Genomic DNA, 20,093 nt, shown 5'->3' with positions numbered 1-20,093 from the left:
GCACAGTCTGTCTCTGTGGTCGTCTCGTCACCTTCACCACATTCTGGAGGGTCTTTGGAAGGGCTAGAGTAGTTGGGGGAGGGGTGTGGAGCAGGCTACCTGGGCCTTGAGGGACAGACAGCTACAAGAGATTCAAATGGGTAGGGTGACTTCAGCAGCAAAAGTCACAGAAGGACTTCTAGTATTTCAAAGCACATGTTTCATGACAGAAATGGATCCACATTTCAGAAACACAAAACTTAGCCAGGTGCATTGATGCACGCCTGTAATCCCAGCAACTCAGGAGACTGAGGCAAGTTTAAAGCCAGCCTGAGCAACTCAGTGAGACCCTATCTCAAAATAAATAAAAAAGACTGGGGATGTAACTTAGTGGGTTCAGTCCCCAGCACTGCAAAAACAAAACAAACAAAACTTAGTTCTTTCCCTAAGCCAGCACTGATTGTTGTTGAGCAAATGGTTCAAGGTCAGGCTGCAGGTCAGAGGTTTCCAGTGGAGAAGCACATCCTCACAGCGCTGGGGTCTCAGGGTCAAGTCCAGCCCCTCCTCCTCTGACTCTTGATCTGATTAAGTCAGCCTTGATGTTTTTTTCCCCATTAAAGTGGAGATCCAAGCCTGCTTCTTTGGGTGGAACCCCGAGTTCTGGGCAAGCGGCCCCGACACAAGCGAGGCCCCATTGTGAGGACAGGCACCTCTTTGTTCCCTTCCAGATGCACAAGGGGGAGTGCTCCCCTCGAAGAGCTTTTTACATAAATCAGAGGCACCCACCGATAGGCTGTGTGTTCAGTCTAAAGAAGCAGGCTCGTTAATCTTTTGCTCAGCTTGCGAAAGTGTTTTCTTATCAAATAATAGAGATGATGGCAGTGGTGGCTTTATGCTACTGACTTGTGATTCCCCTAAATACCATTTCAAGAAGATTTGCAATGTTAAGCTCTTTTTTCTCTTCCTCTCCCCCTTTCTGTGCATTAAATTTCCATCTGTTTACCCAAAATGGAAGTAAATGAAATAATAGCTATTGGGTGAGTTAAGAACTTGCTTCCATGTATTCCCGAGGCTGGCATATCCAGTAACTTCCAAAGCGACTTGTTGGTAGTGTGCAGTGCACCCAGGGAGCTGTCCCGCCTACCCCAGCTGTTCCCCATCACCTCACCCTCTTGTTTTCTCTCTGAAATTGCCTTTCTTAAGTAATTGTTTACTTGCCTATCCCTCCCCGACCCCTATAATGGAAAGACCACAGATCTGCCTTGTTCCTGAGGTCCTCAGCACATAGAATAGTCCCTGGCACACAGTATTTTGTTCAGTTCACAAAATAGGCAGTAGAGACTCATGGTTCAGCTCCTTAAGAGTTAGGCTATAATATGGGGTCCCTGCTCTGTCATTTACTAGTTATGTGACTTTGGGCAAGTTATTTAATTTCCCAAGCTACCATTTCCCCAGCTTGAAACAGAAAATGACTTGACCTACTTCCAAAAGGATTTTGTGGGGATCAGATGAGGTAATACATGAAAAGGGCTTGTCACAGAATAAGCTCCCCATATATGGTAGCTGCTCACATCAGTATCATTACTATTATCATAAACCTATGGAAGGACTAAAATAGCTAAATCTTGTTTAATGCACAAATAATCCAAAAACATTGGTGAATTTAAAAGTTGTATCTACTCAGAATTGCATATTTTCTCTCTCTCTTATATACCTCCCTCCTCGGTCCCTGCCCTTATTTTCAGGTAAGTTCCTGGTAGCCCAGGAACCAGGTGAGTGACAGAGAGGATGAAGTAAACCAGATGTCCCCAAGAGATTGATTTGAACAAAGACTTCTACAAACCCACCACCCAAGGATTTCAAAGAACTAAACAACCTGGATTTTTCTCTGCCAGGGGATCAAACACCAAGCACTCCAAGTGTCAGGCACTCTCTGTAGTCAATGGTGTATCATGTCGCTGGTGCTCGCGGGTTTGGCCATGCAGCCTATGCATAATGGGCTGCCATTACCAACCTGGGAGTGGTATGATCTGGTTATTTTGCACGGACTAGAGGCATCAAGACAAAGCTTTAGCGCCTGTGAAGCACATTACACAGCGTCCTAGCTGATCCGCACCACAGCTCTTAAGGGAAGCTGCTTCCATTCCCGTTTACGAATGAGCAGACTGAGGCCCAGAGGGTCCAATGCATGCCCAAAGTCACAGCAGGGAAGAGGATTTTGGATTGTGCTCCTGCAGTGACTTCACACTGTGGTAAATCCTCCCTCCCAGAAAGTGAGGTCCAGACTCGGGGACTGGGTCTCTCAGTCAGCACTTCCTCTTCCCAGTGTGCCCTGGGCAGCTAGTGCCCAGCAACTTGGGGCCTCTTTCCCATCAGATTTGAGTTTGCTGTCTCTGGGTGGCCAGCCTGAGTGTGGGCATCTGCCCAGCATAAGGGAAGGAGCAAGCCAGGGATTTGGAGCAGACAAAGGAAGTGGCGGTGCCAGATAACAGCAGGAAGACAAGATGGGATCCTAGCCGGGGACAAGTGCCCCCAGGGGGCTGCCCGGTGCATACAACTTCCTGTCCCATTGTTGTACCCGCTAGTCCTCACAGAAAAGAGGACTGGGAACTGCCGGGGCCCCAGGCTTCGTGTTGGTTTGGAGTGTTTTTCTAACACAGGCAGGAACAATCCCCTTTGTCCACAGTCCTCCAGGATTCTAAGAGCGCCTTGGTGCAGGGAAATCCCAGCTCTAAAGCGAATTGATTTTGCTTTCTTAAGGCAGCTTCTGAGGCTGAGCTGGAGATTTTTCGGCCCCTGAGGATGGGGGCAGGATGGGAGCTGAGGCCTGTCGGGAGCCAGGCTGGGCTGCTTTCTGGCCTGCTCCTACTTTTTTTTTTGCCATTTTTTTTTCTTTATTTTTTTTATTGGTTGTTCACAACATTACAAAGCTCTTGACATATTTCATACATTAGATTCAAGTGGGTTATGAACTCCCAATTTTACCCCAAATGCAGATTGCAGAATCACGTCGGTTACACATAAACATTTTTACATACTGCCATATTAGTGACTGTTGTATTCTGCTACCTTTCCTATCCCCTACTATCCCCCCTCCCCTTCCCTCACATCTTCTCTCTCTACCCCATCTACTGTAATTCATTTCTCTCCTTGTTAATTTTCCCATTCCCCTCACAACCTCTTATATGTAATTTTGTATACCAATGAGGGTCTCCCTTCATTTCCATGCAATTTCCCTTTTCTCTCCCTTTCCCTCCCATCTCATGTCTCTGTTTAATGTTAATCTTTTCTTCCTGCTCTTCCTCCCTGCTCTGTTCATAGTTGCTCTCATTATATCAAAGAAGACATTTGGTATTTGTTTTTTAGGGATTGGCTAGCTTCACTAAGCATAATCTGCTCTAGTGCCATCCATTTCCCTGCAAATTCTATGATTTTGTCATTTTTTATTGCTGTATAGTACTCCATTGTGTACAGATGCCACATTTTTTTATCCATTCATCTATTGAAGGGCATCTGGGTTGGTTCCACAGTCTAGCTATTGTGAATTGTGCTGCTATGAACATCGATGTGGCAGTATCCCTGTAGCATGCTCTTTTAAGGTCTTCAGGGAATAGTCCGAGAAGGGCAATAGCAGGGTCAAATGGTGGTTCCATTCCCAGCTTTCCCAGGAATCTCCATACTGCTTTCCAAATTGGCCACACCAATTTGCAGTCCCACCACCAATGTACAAGTGTACCCTTTTCTCCACATCCTCGCCAGCACTTGTTGTTGTTTGACTTCATAGTGGCTGCCAATCTTACTGGAGTGAGATGGTATCTTAGGGTGGTTTTGATTTGCATTTCTCTGACTTGGCCTGCTCCTACTTGCCTGCCAAGCAGCTCTTCAGAATTCTCTCCTCCCCCAACACCAGCACCTCTGATAGCTGTGACTCCACGCTCCTTACCATTGGTAGGTTTGGAAGGAAACTCTTAAGCCTTCTTAAACTTGGGGTCCAGCTGAAGCTTTGGGGTTCATCCTGCAGTCCCAGCCAACTTTGGGGCCTGATAAGGCTTTGAGTACAAAAGCTGAAGTTTGGGCAGATTGGTGACATGAACCCAAGGCACAGGTACCTCCTTCTGGTTCTCTGCTGGCCAGGGGGGCGTTTCCTCCACAGGTTGGTATCATGACAGATCCTAGGGTGTTCATTTTGTTTTTATTAAGGGCAGAAAAACCACCATTGACTAGCTAACTAGTCTTGGTCAGTTTTCACTTTTGTACAATATATTCTAATAATATACCTCCCTTGCAGGGTGGCTGTAAGGATTAGAGATAATATAGTAAATGGCCTCGTGCTTTCTTGGCATGTACTAGGCCCTCAGCAAATCCCAGCAGTGATGGTGTGCTGCTTAAAAGCCCACGCTGGAGCTTTACCTGAGGCTGCAGGTGGGATGTGCATGCAGAAAATAGAGTCAAGGCCCCACCCTAGGAGCCTGTTCTTTCTCTTTTCGAATACAAACCCATTCCCAGTGCCCCATCTCCATCAACAAAGCCACTATTTGCCTGTTAAGAATTTCTTACATGCATGATCCTTTTCAGCCTCAAGAGCTGCATGCTTTTGCTTCTCCTCAGAAGTTTCCAGAAGCTTTTCATGTAACATTGGTCATCTTTCAGCCTCAGACAGAGGTGCTGTGAGATTACACTCGGCTGAATTTGAACAGAATTACCTTTTCCTAGAGCCTAGACAAAAGATCCCATCCCTGTCCCACAGCCTGGCATTTGAATAGAAAGACCCCCATCCCTGTCCCACTAGATGAGCGAAGCAGGGCAGGTGAACCCTGGGGTTCTCCCAAGGTTGCCTTGTTGACAGAGGCAAGTGCTCATGGAAGGGAAGTGTATTTGAGCAGGTTAGAGGCCCTCACTTCTCTGGCTTTCGGATAGTGAAAGAGCTGTGGTCTCTGGTCAGTTACCACAGACCCCAAGCAAGGAAGAAGAAAACAAGTCTCTGACAGATGGCAGCCATGGGGCCCTGTAGGTGAGATGTGACCCATTAGCCAAGAGAGCCACATCCCCAGGAAGTAGAGGAGGCCTGCTGTTACACTGCTCCATCCAGTGTGTGGGATGTGGTGATACCCTGGCCTGCTGGACCAGCCACCCACCCTCTAGGCAGTCATGCTGGGAAGTTGTGGCCTGGGAAATGGGGCAGATGCCCTGCACCTTGCAAGGCTCAGGCACGGCCTTCCCTGCTGCATGGGAAAGGGTAAAGGGGCAGTGGCCCAGTACACTCCCCACTGGAATGTAGCCCATCTCACCCACCCAGAGACAGTCCCAGCCACCAAGGGAAAGGTGGCTGTCTATCCTCCACCAAGGCCTAAGGGCTCACGGAGATTAGCACAACCACATCTACCTTTTTCCTTCCCCAGCAAAATTCCACCCCAACATCCCAGCCACCTTCCCAAAGACTGCCTAGCCCTGAGCTGTCACATGTTCCTGATTGGGAAGCTCTCATGTGAAACAGTTCTCTTTTTATCTGGAAATTATTTTCATTTTATCTGAAGAAAACCATTTGCCAGGGCTGAGGTTGTAGCTCAGTGGTAGAGCCTTTTGCCTAGCATGTGTGAGGGCTGGGTTCCATTCTCAGCACCACATAAAAAAAAATAAATAAATGAAGGTATTGTATCCATCTACCAATAAAAATATACTTTAAGGGAAAAAAAAGAAAAGAAAAAGAAAATCATTTGCCAATACCCAGGTCTACCCAAGCCTCCAGGAACCAGAGATGAAGTCGTTCCCCCTTCACAAGAGAGCTCTGGAGTAAGAACAGAGCCCTGAGAACATGCTGGCAGCCGAGGATTCGGCCTCCAGGATGGCAAACGTGCCTGGCCTTACTTAGGTATTCAATAATTGAGTTCCTGGTGGGTTCCTATGCTGAGGGATGGGGAGACACCAGTGAGCAAAATAGCCTCTGCCCTTAGAAAAATTATAGTCCAAAGGAGAAAGCAGACAAAACCCCACAGAAACAAATGAAAGCGTTACAAATTGGGTTAGTACTGTGTGGCAGCGGAGTGCAGAGCTGGAGGAGGGAACAGAGACTTGCAGAGCTGGCTGGGGGGAGGAAGAGGACCACCCGCTGCCTGAGGGCAGCATGGGCCAGGCAGAGGGACCTGGGGGCAAAGGGTCTTTAGCCAAGTGACCTAACACAGTGTTGACACAGCAGTTCTACCTCCTGCCTGGTTGTCCTGGTGCTGATGGCCGTAGCAACCCTCTTCCCTCTGAAGAGTGGTCCACGTTGGGTGACACATTGCAGATCTTCCTCAGTGTGCAATGGGGTATATCCCAATAAACCCACCGCAAGTTGCAAATGCTGTAAGTGGAAAGTGCATGTCGTGCTTAATACAAGCCCAACCCACTGAAGATCCTGGCTTAGCCCAGCCTACTACAAACAAGCCTGCAGTGGGGCAGAACCATGTCACACAAACCTGTTTTATAAGGAAGGGTTCCAGGTCTAATTTATTGAGTACCATGCTAAAAGTGAAAAAGCAATAGTTGTATGGGTGCACTTTTGCCCCATACAAGTCGGAAGACTAAGTCACATCATCTGAAGTTACTATATGAGGTTACAGTGCCTGAAACTCGTCATCTCTAAGACGATGCAAACCAGGGCCAGATGACTGACCCATGTCAGTGAGTGTACGTCCAGGATCTCGGACTCGAGGCACGCTGCCTGGGTTTACAGCCCAGCGCTGCCACTGGCTGGGTGCGTGATGTGGGGCAAATCTCTTCACCTCTTTAGCCCTCAGTTTCCCCAGATGTAATGTAGGCATTGTGATAATACCAGCTTCACAAAGCAGGTAAGAGGAGTAAATCGGTCAATAGATGTAAAACAGTGCCTGGTGTGCTGTACGCTCTGTACAGTACGTGCTGGTTGTGAGTGGTTTCCTCTTATTCCTACGTACCCCGATTGTGTCACACAGTTGACCTCCATCCCACTGTAGTCAGGCTGCCCTTGAGACATCCAGGGCAACCATGGGACAAAAGCAGGACAATGACTCCCAGCTCATCATGATTCAGGTGGGTTCTAAATGGCTCTCCATATGTATCCCCAGCCAGGTGTGGTGGTGCACACCTGTAGTCTCACTAGTCTCAGCCACTAGTAAGGCTGAGGCAGGAAGATTGCTCAAGCCCAGGAGCCCACAGCCAGCCTGAACATTAGTGAGACCTTGTTCAAAATAAATAAATGACCCTATAGGGTCAGGCATGTGGCAAAGGTAGAATAAGTGCTTGGCATGCACATCAACCCCAACAGTGGGAAAAAAAAAAAACTAGAAATTATCAAATGCATGTCTGGGCAAGTTTTATCAGGCACCTCTAATCTGTTTCATATGAGTCTTAATAAGAAAAGTATATTTTCCCCCACAGAAAGTCTAAAGCCCCACCTCAAACGGAAGTCACCTGACCACACACACAGTTTCTATCACAGGTCAGCTGCCCAGCAGCCTGGCTCAGGCAGGGTGAGACAGGCCTGGGGGTCCGAAGAGAGAAACATGCCCAACGCTGACTCTAAGCTGAGCCAAACCATTCTGGTTTACCCCGCAATTCTAGAAAAATAATTAGTCCAAGATGTGAGCCGGACTAGAATTGCTTCCTTTGTGCTGGGAGTGGAATCTGACTTCGGTGGGACAATGTTGGTTTTATTCTACATGGATGTTTTGGCTTGGTTTTGGGCCACAGTGGCTCTGTGGAAATCTCGAGGAAGCCACGGAGAGGGCCTCAGGGCTAGCACTCCAAGCCAACCCCGACCTTCTCAGAGAAGTCTGTGTTTGTGGAGCCACCGCTTGATTGGGAAAACCGGGCCATCTTTGCAGTACTACTTCCACCTCCAGACCCAGCCCAGACAGCAAGATGGGGAGGGGCGTGGGAGCAGCGTGTTTCACAGGAAGATCTGTGAGAAGCGGGGAGCATGAGGGGACCTGACCCTGTTCAACCCCGAGCTTGCCTCTGACTCCCACTCGAGGTGGAGCAAAGTTGGCGGAAGAATTTAGGTCTGAGGGTGGGAAGCTTGGTGGAGGCCCCCTCCCTTGATCATCACTTGTACCTCTCTGGCTCATGCTTTCCTGGGCTCCTCGGATGCTTTCAGGAGGGACGGGCCGAACTTAGAGGCTGATGGGGAAATCTCCTGAGGGAGCAAGGCATGATGTGCCTCCCCTACCTGCAGCCCAGGAAATCAGGCCCGCACCCCATAGTGGCCGTGCACACAGCCGGGGAGGGGGGGAGTGAAACCGGGGGTGGCCCTGCTTCCCAAGGCCAAGCTTGGGCCTGGTCTCATGGCCCTTCCCACCCAACACATGCAGTCTTTGTGCCCAGTTCCTCTAGGGCACAGAGGGGGACCAAGCTGCTGGCTGTGGACACTCAGCACATTAGATTGGGGATAGAGGCACAAGGCATCCTCCTGCCTGGGGCTCAGTTACATGGCCTCCAGTTACCGGCCTTTGCCCATCTGCCAACCTGACTCTTGCCCCAGGCCCTACCCACCTGAACAGAGCCTGCTTTAAGCTGGAAATCGGAGGCATTTCCTGTTCCATGTTGTTAAGACACTGCTTATAGGACTGTAATCCCAATAAATCATACATTCGTGGAGTAGGCAGGGTTCCCCTCCCCAGCCCCGCCCCAGGCTGCAGGGACCTCTTAAAACCAAGACCTTAAGAAGTGTATTCTCTCTCTTTTTTTTTTTTTCCTTAAGGGGGAAAATGGATCCTAGTGAGGGGCCTTAGAAGCCTTCAGATCAATACTGTTGGGCTCATTGATGTGATTCATGTCAAGGAAGAGATGAAAAGAAACCGAACAGTAGTGACACCTGGGTCTCCTGTCTCTGTTTCTTTGCTGCCAAGGCGGAGAGCCGGTGCTGCCAGAGAGCCCGCAGCCCACACTCAGCATAGTGGTTGCATTTGTTTTCTCTGGTTTATGAGCCAGGCTGAGCACTGGTGGGCCGCTCGCGGGCAGGCTTCTGCTGGCTTTACGTGTTTATACTTGCTGTCAGGGAGGAGGCTGGCTGGTTGGCTGGACTGGGAGGGCTGGGGCTGAGGCATTTAATAGAACCAGATTCCTATGGCCTTTGTTGCTGTTGTGTGTTTTCTCTATCAACAGATACTAAACTCGCAGTCATAGTTCAGGTTTGCAGAGAACGACCACGTTCCAATCACTGAGCTCAGCACTTTGCATACGTGTTTCCCACCATCTTAGGAGGTGGTTTTCTGATTTAGACCCCTTTTGCTCATGAGGCAACTGAGACTGGGAGAGGGGAGCCAACATGCATGGAGTCACACTGTTTGATTCATTGGGAATGCCCCAGAGCCCGCGCACTTGAACTCTGCAGAAGGCACAGCTACTTTCATGTGGAATCACTAAAACAAGAGGAGAGGGGTTTTCATCATTGAAAAAGTCTAGAAGCCACTAACTTCACCACTTTCTCAATAGAAAAACAGGCCCGAGGAGAGTAATGATATGCCCAAGTTCAATTGTATTGAAGAAACTAGAACTTTCTCCCAGTGAGGAAGCCTCAGGGAAGGGGTCTAGGAGCCTCAGATCCCTGTGCCAGGATTGTGCATGCAAACCATATGCCACCCTGGCATTTTCCCCAGATCTTGTGCCACCAGGGGGGAGAGTCCTGCCCCATGCCTCTGCTGCCTGCCCACCCCAAGCAGTATTGTCTTAGGGATCTGCCATGGTCTTTTAAGGCTGAGGTCCTTTCAGTGTGGTCCCAGAGACTCTTTCTAGGAGTCCACAGCTTGTTTTCAGAAAATACTATTTGCAGCCAGACACAGTGGCCCCCACCTGTAATCCCAGCCACTCTGGAAGCTAAAGCAGGAGAATCTCAAGTTCAAGGCCAATCTCAGCAACTTAACAAGACCTTCTTTCAAAATAAAATATAAAGGGCTGAGGGTATAGCTCAGAGCACTTGCCTAGTTCAAAGGCCTCAGGAGCAGATTCAATCCCCTGTACCACAAAAAAAAAAATAAGATGTTATTTGTATTTTCATCCTTGTCATGGGAGAGAGGGGTTTCCAGAGACCATGTGATGTGATGGTGATGTCACTCTAACAGCTAATGGGACGTGGAGTTAGTTATAGATTCACGCATTTTAGTATTTTCTCGGTTTCAATTTCTGATGGTCATGCATCAATAGAATAACACACCTAAAATCTCTTTGAGGTTCTTGATAATTTTTAGAAGTATTAAAAGTGTCCTGAAACCAAAACGATCTGAGAACCACTACTCTTGAGTTATCAGACCCAGGCAGAGAGAAACTCATGAGGCAGAAGGACTGGGCAAGGCAGATTTCCTGGTCCTGACCCCTACACTCTGGCACAGAAAGACTTGCAACTGGGCTTAGGCCTGGCAGAGGCAAGAAGTGGGAAATGGCCTTCTGCTTTGGGAAGGAACAAGGCAGAGAGATCTTGAGGAAAGCACATGCATCAGTGGTCCTCAGCCTTGCTCCTCCAGGCCCTTTCACCCTGGACTTAGAACACAGTCATGGCCATTGCAGATGGGAATTTTTATAGGGATTTTCCAGAATGTCCAGTAATGTAGGCCAGCTCTACTCAACATGCTCAGTGGGCTTGTTGAAATTACCAGAAAGGAAACAGCATCCTGAAACCCATAGCCCCCAGGGGCATGTTGCTGAGAAAGCCTGTGAATCGCTTATCTCTTCACCTCTTCCAGGACCTCAGGCCAGGGAGTGAGTTTGCTAAGGAGAAAGGCCTGACAAAGTTGGACGGGGTCAGGTACAGCCTTATTTGGCAGTGGATGGGTATTAACCACTACCCAGAAGCAGAGGGATGATCTAAATTTCTCCGTATTGTAAGAGTATTGATCAGTGTTTAATTCAGGAAACAGAAACCACACTAGGTATTTTAAGTAGGAAGGGATTTAATGAAGGGTATTGGGCACTAACAGAATTACGGGAAGGGCCTCAGGAGCAGATTCTAGACTGAGCCTTCAGGAATAGCTGCAAGGACAACACCTTAAAGCCAGAATCAGGAAGTCTTTGCTGCTTTTACCACCACTGCACTGCCTCTGGAACACAAGGAAGAAAGAACGTAGACATTGGAATGTTCTGTACGTAGGGGGAAAAAAAGACCTGATGCTTTCATGACCTCATTTACTAACAAAAACAGAGGGAACACAAAGGTGGCCTCTGCCTCACAGTCACTTATAGGAACTCATGAGCAGCATCTTCATGGGGAAATCTAATTTGAATGTTGAACCCCAGGTGCAAAGGAGTCTGGGAAGTATGGTTTTCAACTTTCCAGTGCCTAAGCAAGATGATACAATGGAGGCAGCATGAGCCAGTCCCCAGCATACACCCACTGAGGTTATCAATACTGCATTTTCTCATGTGCTGAGTTCTAAGAGGCATGAAGCGGGAGAATGAGTCAAGACACCATCTGGTTAGGCTTCATGATTTCCCAAACTCCCTCTTGGGTTTCCCATAGTGCAGCTGGGAGATGCCCACTTAGAGCTTTAGCAGCCGCACTTGGCACATCATCCTGGCTTCTGGCCACAATAGGAAAGAATGGCTGGCAGAGCCACCAGTTATCTTTTTATTTACACGTCAGTCACCACTGCTAATGGTTTAACCAAAGTCGTCTCCTTAGATTAGGAGGACTGGTAGATACAAGTGTCTCTCTGAGCTTGTCTTCCAGCCTTGTAATGAATTTTTGAATGGTATTTTTTTGAAATTCACAAAAAAATATTTGGCAGGGGGAATTCACATGAGCAGTTATAATCAAGGGAGATCTTGTAAACAGAGGGATAATTTGTGAATGCCTTGTTTTTCCTCTCTAGATTACACAAGTTCCCCCATAAAGTTCTAACTTCCTACTCTAGTGAGTCAACACTGTGCCCTTCAAAATCAGACGTCATTCTTAACTGGGAAGAAACGTGACTTGGCCCATAACTGAAGACCTGAATATGTGACGCTGATGCTCATTCCTACTTTCAGCCATTCAGCAAACATTCACAGAGGATCTGTTGCACAGGCTTTGGAGAATACAGAGATGAGGAGGGCACCACTCCTGACATTAGCAGGAACAGGGGACACAGCTTTACTGCTGGAAGACTGAGGTCTAGGGGGTTTCAGAGCAGAAAGAGATGGCTTTTAGAGAGAATTTGGGAAGGCTTCTGGAAAGAGGTGACATTAGAATGGGGCCTTGAAGGACAAATAGAATCTAGACAGGCAGAGTTGAAAACTGAGCCCTCTGACGAAGAGTTGGGAGTGGGCAGGGTGGGCTGGAGAACCTCAAGGGCTGCTGGTCAGCCATGTCCTGGTAATAGGTATTCAGGGCCAGAGAAAGTGGAGTAAGGCTTTGGGCCTCCTTGAAGGCCAGGACTCTGTGAGGCCTTTCCAGCCTGTGGCCTCCCTGTGTCCACATGGTAGACCAACCAGTTCAGTGACACAAACCCAGATAGATTTTCTGTAGCAGCAGAACCAGAACATTAGAATAACTTCCCAAAAGAGCCACTTTCAAGGTCACATCTGATTTCTGTGTGTGTGTGTGTGTGTGTGTGTGTGTGTGTTTTAAGCATCTTTTGCCCTCAAGGAGAGGAACTTTTAAAACTATGGCAATAGCCTGAGGTTTTAGAGACATGGGATAAGTGACAGGGCAGTCTCTGGTGGTCACCTGAAGAAACTGAGCAGGGAGAGAGCACATCTTTTTCCTGGCTGGAGTGCTTTGGAGTGTGTCAAGCGGAAAGATGGTGGCACACAGGCCCACTGCCTGAGAGCCCCGGGTATCAGGAAGTGGAGTGTGTGGGGCCTGGCTGCCTGCCCTGGCCTGGCGCCTGCTCCCTGGCTTAGCTTAAAAGGAAGGGTTGTGGGATGGAGCATCAGGAGGGGCTGGGGACTTAGACAGGAGGCCAACTCTTGGGCTGTCATCAGAACAGCCGTGAGGGGTGGGGTTCCAGGGCTGCCTTCTTGGGGTCCTGTGAGGGAAGCGCACCATCCATTCTGGATGGACAGAGCAGGGTGGGTGACCATCGAGTCACCATGAATGGCGTGAATGGCGCCCCCTGGTGGCGCATAGCATGCTTTGAAAGGTGTCCTCTGGAACTTGCAACTCAGCAGCTTAACTGGCGACCCTTCAGTTGTCCTGCACCATGGCCGTGGGCTTTTGGTGTCACAGAGGCCTCCTGGGACTGATCTTCCCATAGGACTTTGGACTGCGACTCCTCCCTGAGTACCAGGCTGGAGGCCACCCTGGGCTGACCCAGGAGGTTGTAGGGACCACCCCAGCCTGGGCTCCAGCCAAGGGAGCAATGGCCGTGAACTGTGAACGTGTGGTGTGACGTGTCTCGTCTCATCCAGCCGCCCCGCAGCCCCGGAAAACCCAGGTTGCACTATACGGCAGTTAAAGCCGGTATTTTGGATGCTGAGGTGACACTAGCGTGTCTATAGAGTTTGGGTCTGCATCTACTATTCAGGGGACCATCTTTCCCCCCTTCAGAGAGAGAACCTGGCTACTGAATCCCTGGAGGGGCAGGATTCTCCATTGTGCACACTGGCAGCCTCCTTTCACTGCCATTTATAGACCCTGAGCTCTGCTTAGTACAGCCATCGTGGGAATTCCTCCTGACCCTTGACAAGCTTTCTATGGAATGGGGGACAGTTGAGGTTTCTGAGCAGAAGGACCAGGTCCCCTCCACACCTCGCAGCCTGCAGGTTATGGGGTGATTCGACTTCGTGGCCATTTTCTGAGACCACATGAACCGAAGGGGCCCCCTTGCTTCAGGAAGCGTCCCACCAAGACCTGACCTCTCTCTGCTGCTCCCAGGCCCTTCATGCTGCTGCCACCGCTGATGGAGTGGATGCGCGTGGCCATTACCTATGCAGAGCACCGCCGCAGCCTCACAGTGGACAGCGGCGACATCCGGCAGGCGGCCCGACTCCTGCTGCCTGGCCTGGACTGCGAGCCCCGACAGCTCAAGTAAGTACCCGTGTCCAGCCACTGGAAATTCTCTTCTCCCTTTTTCCTCTGGTGGCTGGGACGGGGTCAGAGAGCTGGGGCTACAGCCCATTCAAGCTGCTCTAAGGGTGTTCTCTACAAATGCCAAGACCGAGTGTTGTCCAAACCCAAATTTTTGACGTCTGCCCAAACCCCGATTATGGCCTCCTCGATCTGCATGGCCCAGGCCTGAACCATGCTCCACACTGACCCAACCAACGAAGCAGAAGCTGCCCGTTGGGCATCTGCCATTTGCCCTCTGTAGACGCACATTTTATCTGCAACTCTCCTTAGTAGAGTCGATTGCAAGTGAGATTCCAGACCTCTCCCTACCTTTGGGACTTCTGGGCCTCCCCTGGAACTCTTAAAGAGAGACACGGCGGCAAGTAGAACTTGGCCACCATAAGCACACTCTAGGTAGAGGGCAGCCTGCTCTGAGCAAAGGTCCAATCGGCCAATGCTTCCTCTGCAGAGCAGCCCCTGAGCGGTTATTTCAGTTCAGAGCTTGATCCCTAACAGTTGACAGCTCCCCAGAGCTCGGCACACTTATTTAACCTGTTTATAGAAAAACAAGTGTGTGCTGCTCTTGTCACAGAACATGGTGAGACCACCACGACTGACCCGAGTGTCGGTCCCAGTCCTTCCCCTACCCTAGCCATGCTCACTGTCCACATTAGCCCGGTCCAGCTGCGTCGTGGGTCATGGACAGGCAGGGTCCTAGTATGGTCGCGCTCACACACCTCCTGGTCTCTTCTGTGAAGACCCGAGTGCTGTTTCAGTTCCTTCCGGAGGCTGGATGCCCGAGCTGCTACTGAAAAATTCAACCAGGACCTGGGTTTCCGCATGCTCAACTGCGGGAGGACGGACCTCATCAACCAGGCCATCGAGGCCCTGGGGCCGGACGGGGTGAACACCATGGATGACCAGGTAACTTCTGAGAGCTCCATGAGGAGGGGCTTAGGGACCAGACTCAGAATTGACAAATTGCCAGAGACGTAGTCCCCTCTGTCAGAAACCTGAGAGTTACTCAGCTCTGTGCTTCAGAGAGGCGAGCTGTCTCCCATTCTAGATAGAATGTCAGCCTGGACGTTCCCGGGTACCCCTTGGACAACCCCTGTCTAGAGGACTGGTGACTGTCTCAGCTGGTACAAGGCTGGGAAAGAGCCCAGAGGAGTCAGTTTAGCCTCAAGCTATGGATCGTGATCCCTAACACCTACGGGTCTGCTTGTACCAGGCCCATGGAAACCCTTTGCCTTTGTGGACTTGACATTCTAACTGGACCTTGCAAAGGCCTCTCGGTCAACACAGGTGCCAGGGCTTCACGGGAGCCTTCATCTGGCTTCTGTCCCCCTCCCCCAGCAGCACAACGTGGAAGCTCGTGGACTTTACCTTCGACAAACTGAGGGTTTAGTCCACCTTGGACAAGTCACAATACCTCCCCAGGGAGCTGTGGCCCCACCTCTAAGATGGAGTCATAGTACCGCCACGTGGGGTGATGCTGAGAATTTTCCATCTAACAGCTAGTGCATGCTCAGTAGATATTCACTGTGGGCTTTGCTATTGATATGATTGTTCAGGTTGCTGGCAGTATGATGGTGCTCCTAGAATCTGTCCATCGGGGCCTCGCTAGCCTCTGGATGTCCCTGAAGACGGGGTAGAAACAGGGTAGTTCCTCCAGGGCTTGGAGCCTGCATTAAGCTTAGACTTGTGAACAGATGCATGGAGCAAAAAGTCAAGTGTGTGCACAGAGGGGTGAAGCAAGCCAAATTTTCATTCTTTTGCTGTTGACTTTTCTACAAAGGCTCAGCCTATTGTTCCTTAAACTTGGCGTTAGTAGAATGATGTGTGGGTGACCAGGCCATTTCTGTATCTCTGGGCACTAGGCAAGGATTGTGAGGTAAAGAGACTCATCTACACACTGAAAGATAGCTCCGCACTCTCCCCCTGCCCTGTCACCCGCCATGGAGGCAGTGCTGGGAACTGCCTGCCAAACCAGGAGGGAGCCCCCACGTGGACTGCTCTGCCACACAAAATGGGAATCTCAGTCTCTCTCTTGTGATGCTGCAAAGCGCCGGCTTCAGAGCTCACATGGACCTGGGTTCCTGTCCCAGTTCCGCAGTTAATTCCCTTTTTCAGCTTCTCATCCGTGAAGCGGAGCTCATAGTAGAGCCCACCTCGTGGGAACAGCCTAGTGACCAAACCAGCTGTTGTATGTGGCCCACCCATAGTGACCCCTGCCCTGGCAGGGAGGGTAGGTCCCCTGCAGTCCTCCTCCATAACAGTGGCGATGCCAGCCTACTCCCTGTGCTCAACCCCGTCTATGTATAAACTCACCCTCTTTTCTGCAGCCCTGTGAAGTAGACACAGCTGTCATTCCTGTGCTAAAGAGGACGAAACTGAGGCCGAGAGAGGACTCGTAACTTGTACAGTTCCCTTGGCAGAGGCAGCTGTTGTGCCCAAGTCTGGCTGTGGGCCCTTGCTTGCCTCCCTCTGGTATCTGCGGAGCTTGTGGGATTGCAACTGCTCAGCCTGCAGATGCCCTGTGTCCAAGGGGCCCAGGAGGCACAAGGTGCAGGGGACCTCGGGATGAGCAGTTGGATCAGGCAGGAGACCCACCACGTCTGGCATTTCTGAGGCAAAGGCCTACGGGATATGGGGTGTCGTGTCCTGTTCCAGAACGCCGAGCACCTGTCTTTGGTTCGCGCAGGGTATGACGCCGCTGATGTACGCGTGTGCTGCGGGGGACGAGGCCATGGTACAGATGCTCATTGATGCTGGGGCAAATCTGGACGTCCAGGTGAGCAAGCGGCAGGACGGTACCAGGCTCTCACTTGGCAAGAGCACCCCAGGGTCTCCACCAGCCAGGCTGTGGGTGATTTTTCAGACAACTAGGTTGATGTCTCAAGAGAATAGAAATAAAAAATACACAGAGATCATAACAAAGAACAGTTTCCTTAAAATTTGGGCTGAGACGGTGAGCTGACGGGAAAGAGAACGGCCAGGATTCTTTTTCTACAGAACCTTTCCCTGCTTACCAGCCTAATCCCAAGCCCTCCCCATCATACCCAAATACCTCTCCCTGTGTCTCTGAGACGTAATGTGGTCTTTTGCCCAACAATATCTACATCATTAATTGGACATCTACCCTTTTTAAATTTTTACTTTATTTTTAGTTATACCTGATAGTAGAATGTATTTTGAAAGAATATAAATATATAAAGTATAACTTATTCTATTAGGTTCCCATTCTTGTGGTCGTACATGATGTGGACTTACCGTTTGTGTATACAAATACAAGGCCAGGAAAGTTATGATCAATTAATTCTACTGTCTTTCCTATTCCCCCCCCCCCTTCATTATCCTTTGTCTAGTCCAATCTATTTCTATTATTCCGCTTACCAACCTCCCTTTAGGTTAGTAAGCATTCACAAATCAGAGAGAACATTTGGCCTTTGGTTTTTTCAGATGGGCTTATTTCACTTAGCATGATATTCTCTAGTTCCATCCATTTACTGGCAAATGCCATAATTTCATTTTTCTTTATGGCTGAGTAATATTCCATTATATATATGTATTAATATATTAAAAATCACATTTTTTATCCATTCATCCATTGAAGGACATCTAGGTTGTTTCCATAGTTTGTCTATTGTGAGTTGAGCTGCTATAAACATGGATGTGGCTCAAGCGGTAGCGCACTCGCCTGGCATGCGCAGGCACTGGTTTGATCCTCAACACCACATAAAATAAAGATGTGTCCTCCGAAAACTGAAAAATATTAAAAAATTCTCTTTAAAAAAAAACATGGATGTGGGGCTGGGGATATAGCTCAGTTGGTGGAGTGCTTGCCTAGCAGGTACAAGTCCTGGGTTCCATCCCCAGCATACTACTGCGTCACTGTAGTATGCTGTTTTTAAGTCTTTGGGGTATAGACTGAGGAGTGGGATAACTGGGGCAAATGGTGGCTCCATTCCAAGTTTTCTAAGGAATCTCCATACTGCTTTGCATAATTGGTTGCACCAATATGCAGTCCCACCAGCAATGTATGAGAGTACCTTTCTCACCACATCCACACGAACATTTATTGTTCCTTGTATTCTTTATAACTGCCATTCTAACTGGAGTAAGATGGAATCTCAGTGTAGTTTTAATTTGCATTTCTTTAATTGCTACCCCTTCTTTTTGAGCCTTATCCACACAGTGCTCCAGGTAGATGTTACCAATTGAATGTACAAAGCACTTGAATTGACTCCAGTTCACCATCCCTGCAAGGCATCCCCTTCATTAAGATGCCTGTGTCACCTGCCCAGGAACGTCACCTACCCTAAGGTCATCTACCCTAATCATGTGTTGTTTTTCTCTAGGTTCCAAGCAACTCTCCCAGGCACCCCTCCATCCACCCCGATAGCAGGCACTGGACCTCCCTGACATTTGCCGTGCTGCATGGACACATCTCTGTAGTCCAGGTGAGCCCCTCCCAAGTGCACAGCATGCCCCTGCTTCCCAGGTGGACTGGGCCCCAAGAATCACCCCAGTATCACCCCTAAGGGAGCAACTGCTGTGAATCAGACCTCAGAGACACTGTTTAAGGCTGGTTCCCTGATCAATAGGGCAGCAGCCCACCCAGTGTGCCTCGAGAAAGGAGCAGGATATGTGTGGAGTTGTGGGAAACGAGAACCAGACCCAAGAACAGGGTCAGGCATCAGTTCCTCTCGTGCATCCCAGCACGTGCTGGGGCTTCTCACCTCTGACCTCTGTGTCACAATCTGGCTCTATGCCTTGGTGTCCTTCCAGTTCTGCCCCCTCCCCATGTATAGTCTTGGTCTGTTCCCAGGTCCTGAGAGAGGACAGCTAGCACAGCTCAGCTGTCAAGCCAAGCTACAATGCTGCCCACCTTGGCCTAGGATGCCCCGCTGGCGTGGGGTGGGGGTTCTAGAAGCGGAAGCTGTGGGCAGAGCAGCAGGCACACGGCCACACACTACTCAACTCCCAGGTCCTCAGGTCACTGGGGCCTCCAGGGTTTCCTGGCCCTTCCTCATGGAAGCCCATATTATCTCTTGTCTCCTGATAGATTGGAAGTTCTGAGGGCACAGATTGTATCGAGCTTATTTGTGTTTGTCAACCTAGCCCTGACGTATACTAGGGACTCCAAGTGGTCATTGCCTGGCTGGCTACCTCACCTGGCCTGCTTTGCAGTTACTACCCTAATGAGCACCTTAGCAGAGGGCCCGTAGGGTGTGCCCCGGGCTTGCCTGGACTGGCGCCCAGTTTCGCCCTGTCGGGCAGGCCTTCCCCTCCACGGCCTCTGCACTGACCCAGGCGGTGGGAGTGACTGATTTCTGACTGACAAGCCTCCAGCAGGTGGCCCCCACCCCGCCACCCCCCCAAGTGGATCTGAGAGTCAGCCTGGGCAACGCCCCTGCCCAAGGGCCAGGCCCAGCCCTCCTGGAACTGCTTGGTATCTGTTAAGCCTGCCCGTGATGGAGCAAGGAGAGGCCATTTGTTGTCCTGGATCGTGTGTGACATTCTGCCCGGCTCCCTCACTTGCCAGCCTGGGGTACTAGCTCTTGAGCCCATCATGGGCTGAGCTGATTCACTTCATTTAATCTCGGCAGCACCACAGGGAAGACTGAAGCTCAGGGTGTTGATGTCCCTGCCCTGGTCACTCATGGTCAGTGGCCAGCACGGCACCCTGCTGCCTCCCAGGGCCTCAGTTTCCCACAGTAGGTCACAAGTGACACTCTCTACTGTCATCTGTGTGAGTTCTCAGAAAGGTAACTGACGCATTTGGGAAAGCATTTGAAAAAGAGCAGTGACTCATAAGTTCATGGCCCAGGTTCACAAGAGTGGAGTTGAAGCTTCTAAAATTTCTGAACCCTGAGGGTAACCAGGAGTTCTAAAGGTCCAGTTCTTCAGGGGCCAGGATGAGCTGTGTCTTGATCACATGCCTGGGGAGAACTGTCCCCTAGCCCCCCTGTGCACTGAGTGATGTCCTCCCCCTGTGTCCTGGCAGCTGCTGCTGGATGCCGGTGCCCATGTGGAGGGCTCAGCAGTGAACAGTGGTGAGGACAGCTATGCAGAGACACCCCTGCAGCTGGCCTCTGCGGCTGGTAGGTACCCCACTGCCCTGCCCAGCCAG

At 50.0% G+C, this 20,093-nt stretch overlaps 1 protein-coding gene across 1 annotated transcript in view; it reads left to right on the top strand.

Moving 5' to 3' along the window:
* The window catches only part of ABTB2 (ankyrin repeat and BTB domain containing 2), a 164,975-nt gene that overhangs the window by 132,124 nt on the left and 12,758 nt on the right, over positions 1–20,093 (top strand). Inside the window, exons 4-8 of the mRNA XM_081278550.1 lie at positions 13,784–13,936; positions 14,716–14,881; positions 16,662–16,751; positions 18,319–18,420; positions 19,968–20,064. Coding sequence (XP_081134676.1) covers positions 13,784–13,936; positions 14,716–14,881; positions 16,662–16,751; positions 18,319–18,420; positions 19,968–20,064 — 608 coding nt within the window. The remainder of the gene's footprint in view (positions 1–13,783; positions 13,937–14,715; positions 14,882–16,661; positions 16,752–18,318; positions 18,421–19,967; positions 20,065–20,093) is intronic.

This window comes from Spermophilus citellus, assembly GCF_964194105.1.
Source record: "Spermophilus citellus genome assembly, chromosome: 2".
NCBI classification, from domain to species: Eukaryota; Metazoa; Chordata; class Mammalia; order Rodentia; family Sciuridae; genus Spermophilus; species Spermophilus citellus.
Note: the sequence above shows the minus strand (reverse complement) of the source record. Positions and strands in the feature narration are given on the sequence as shown.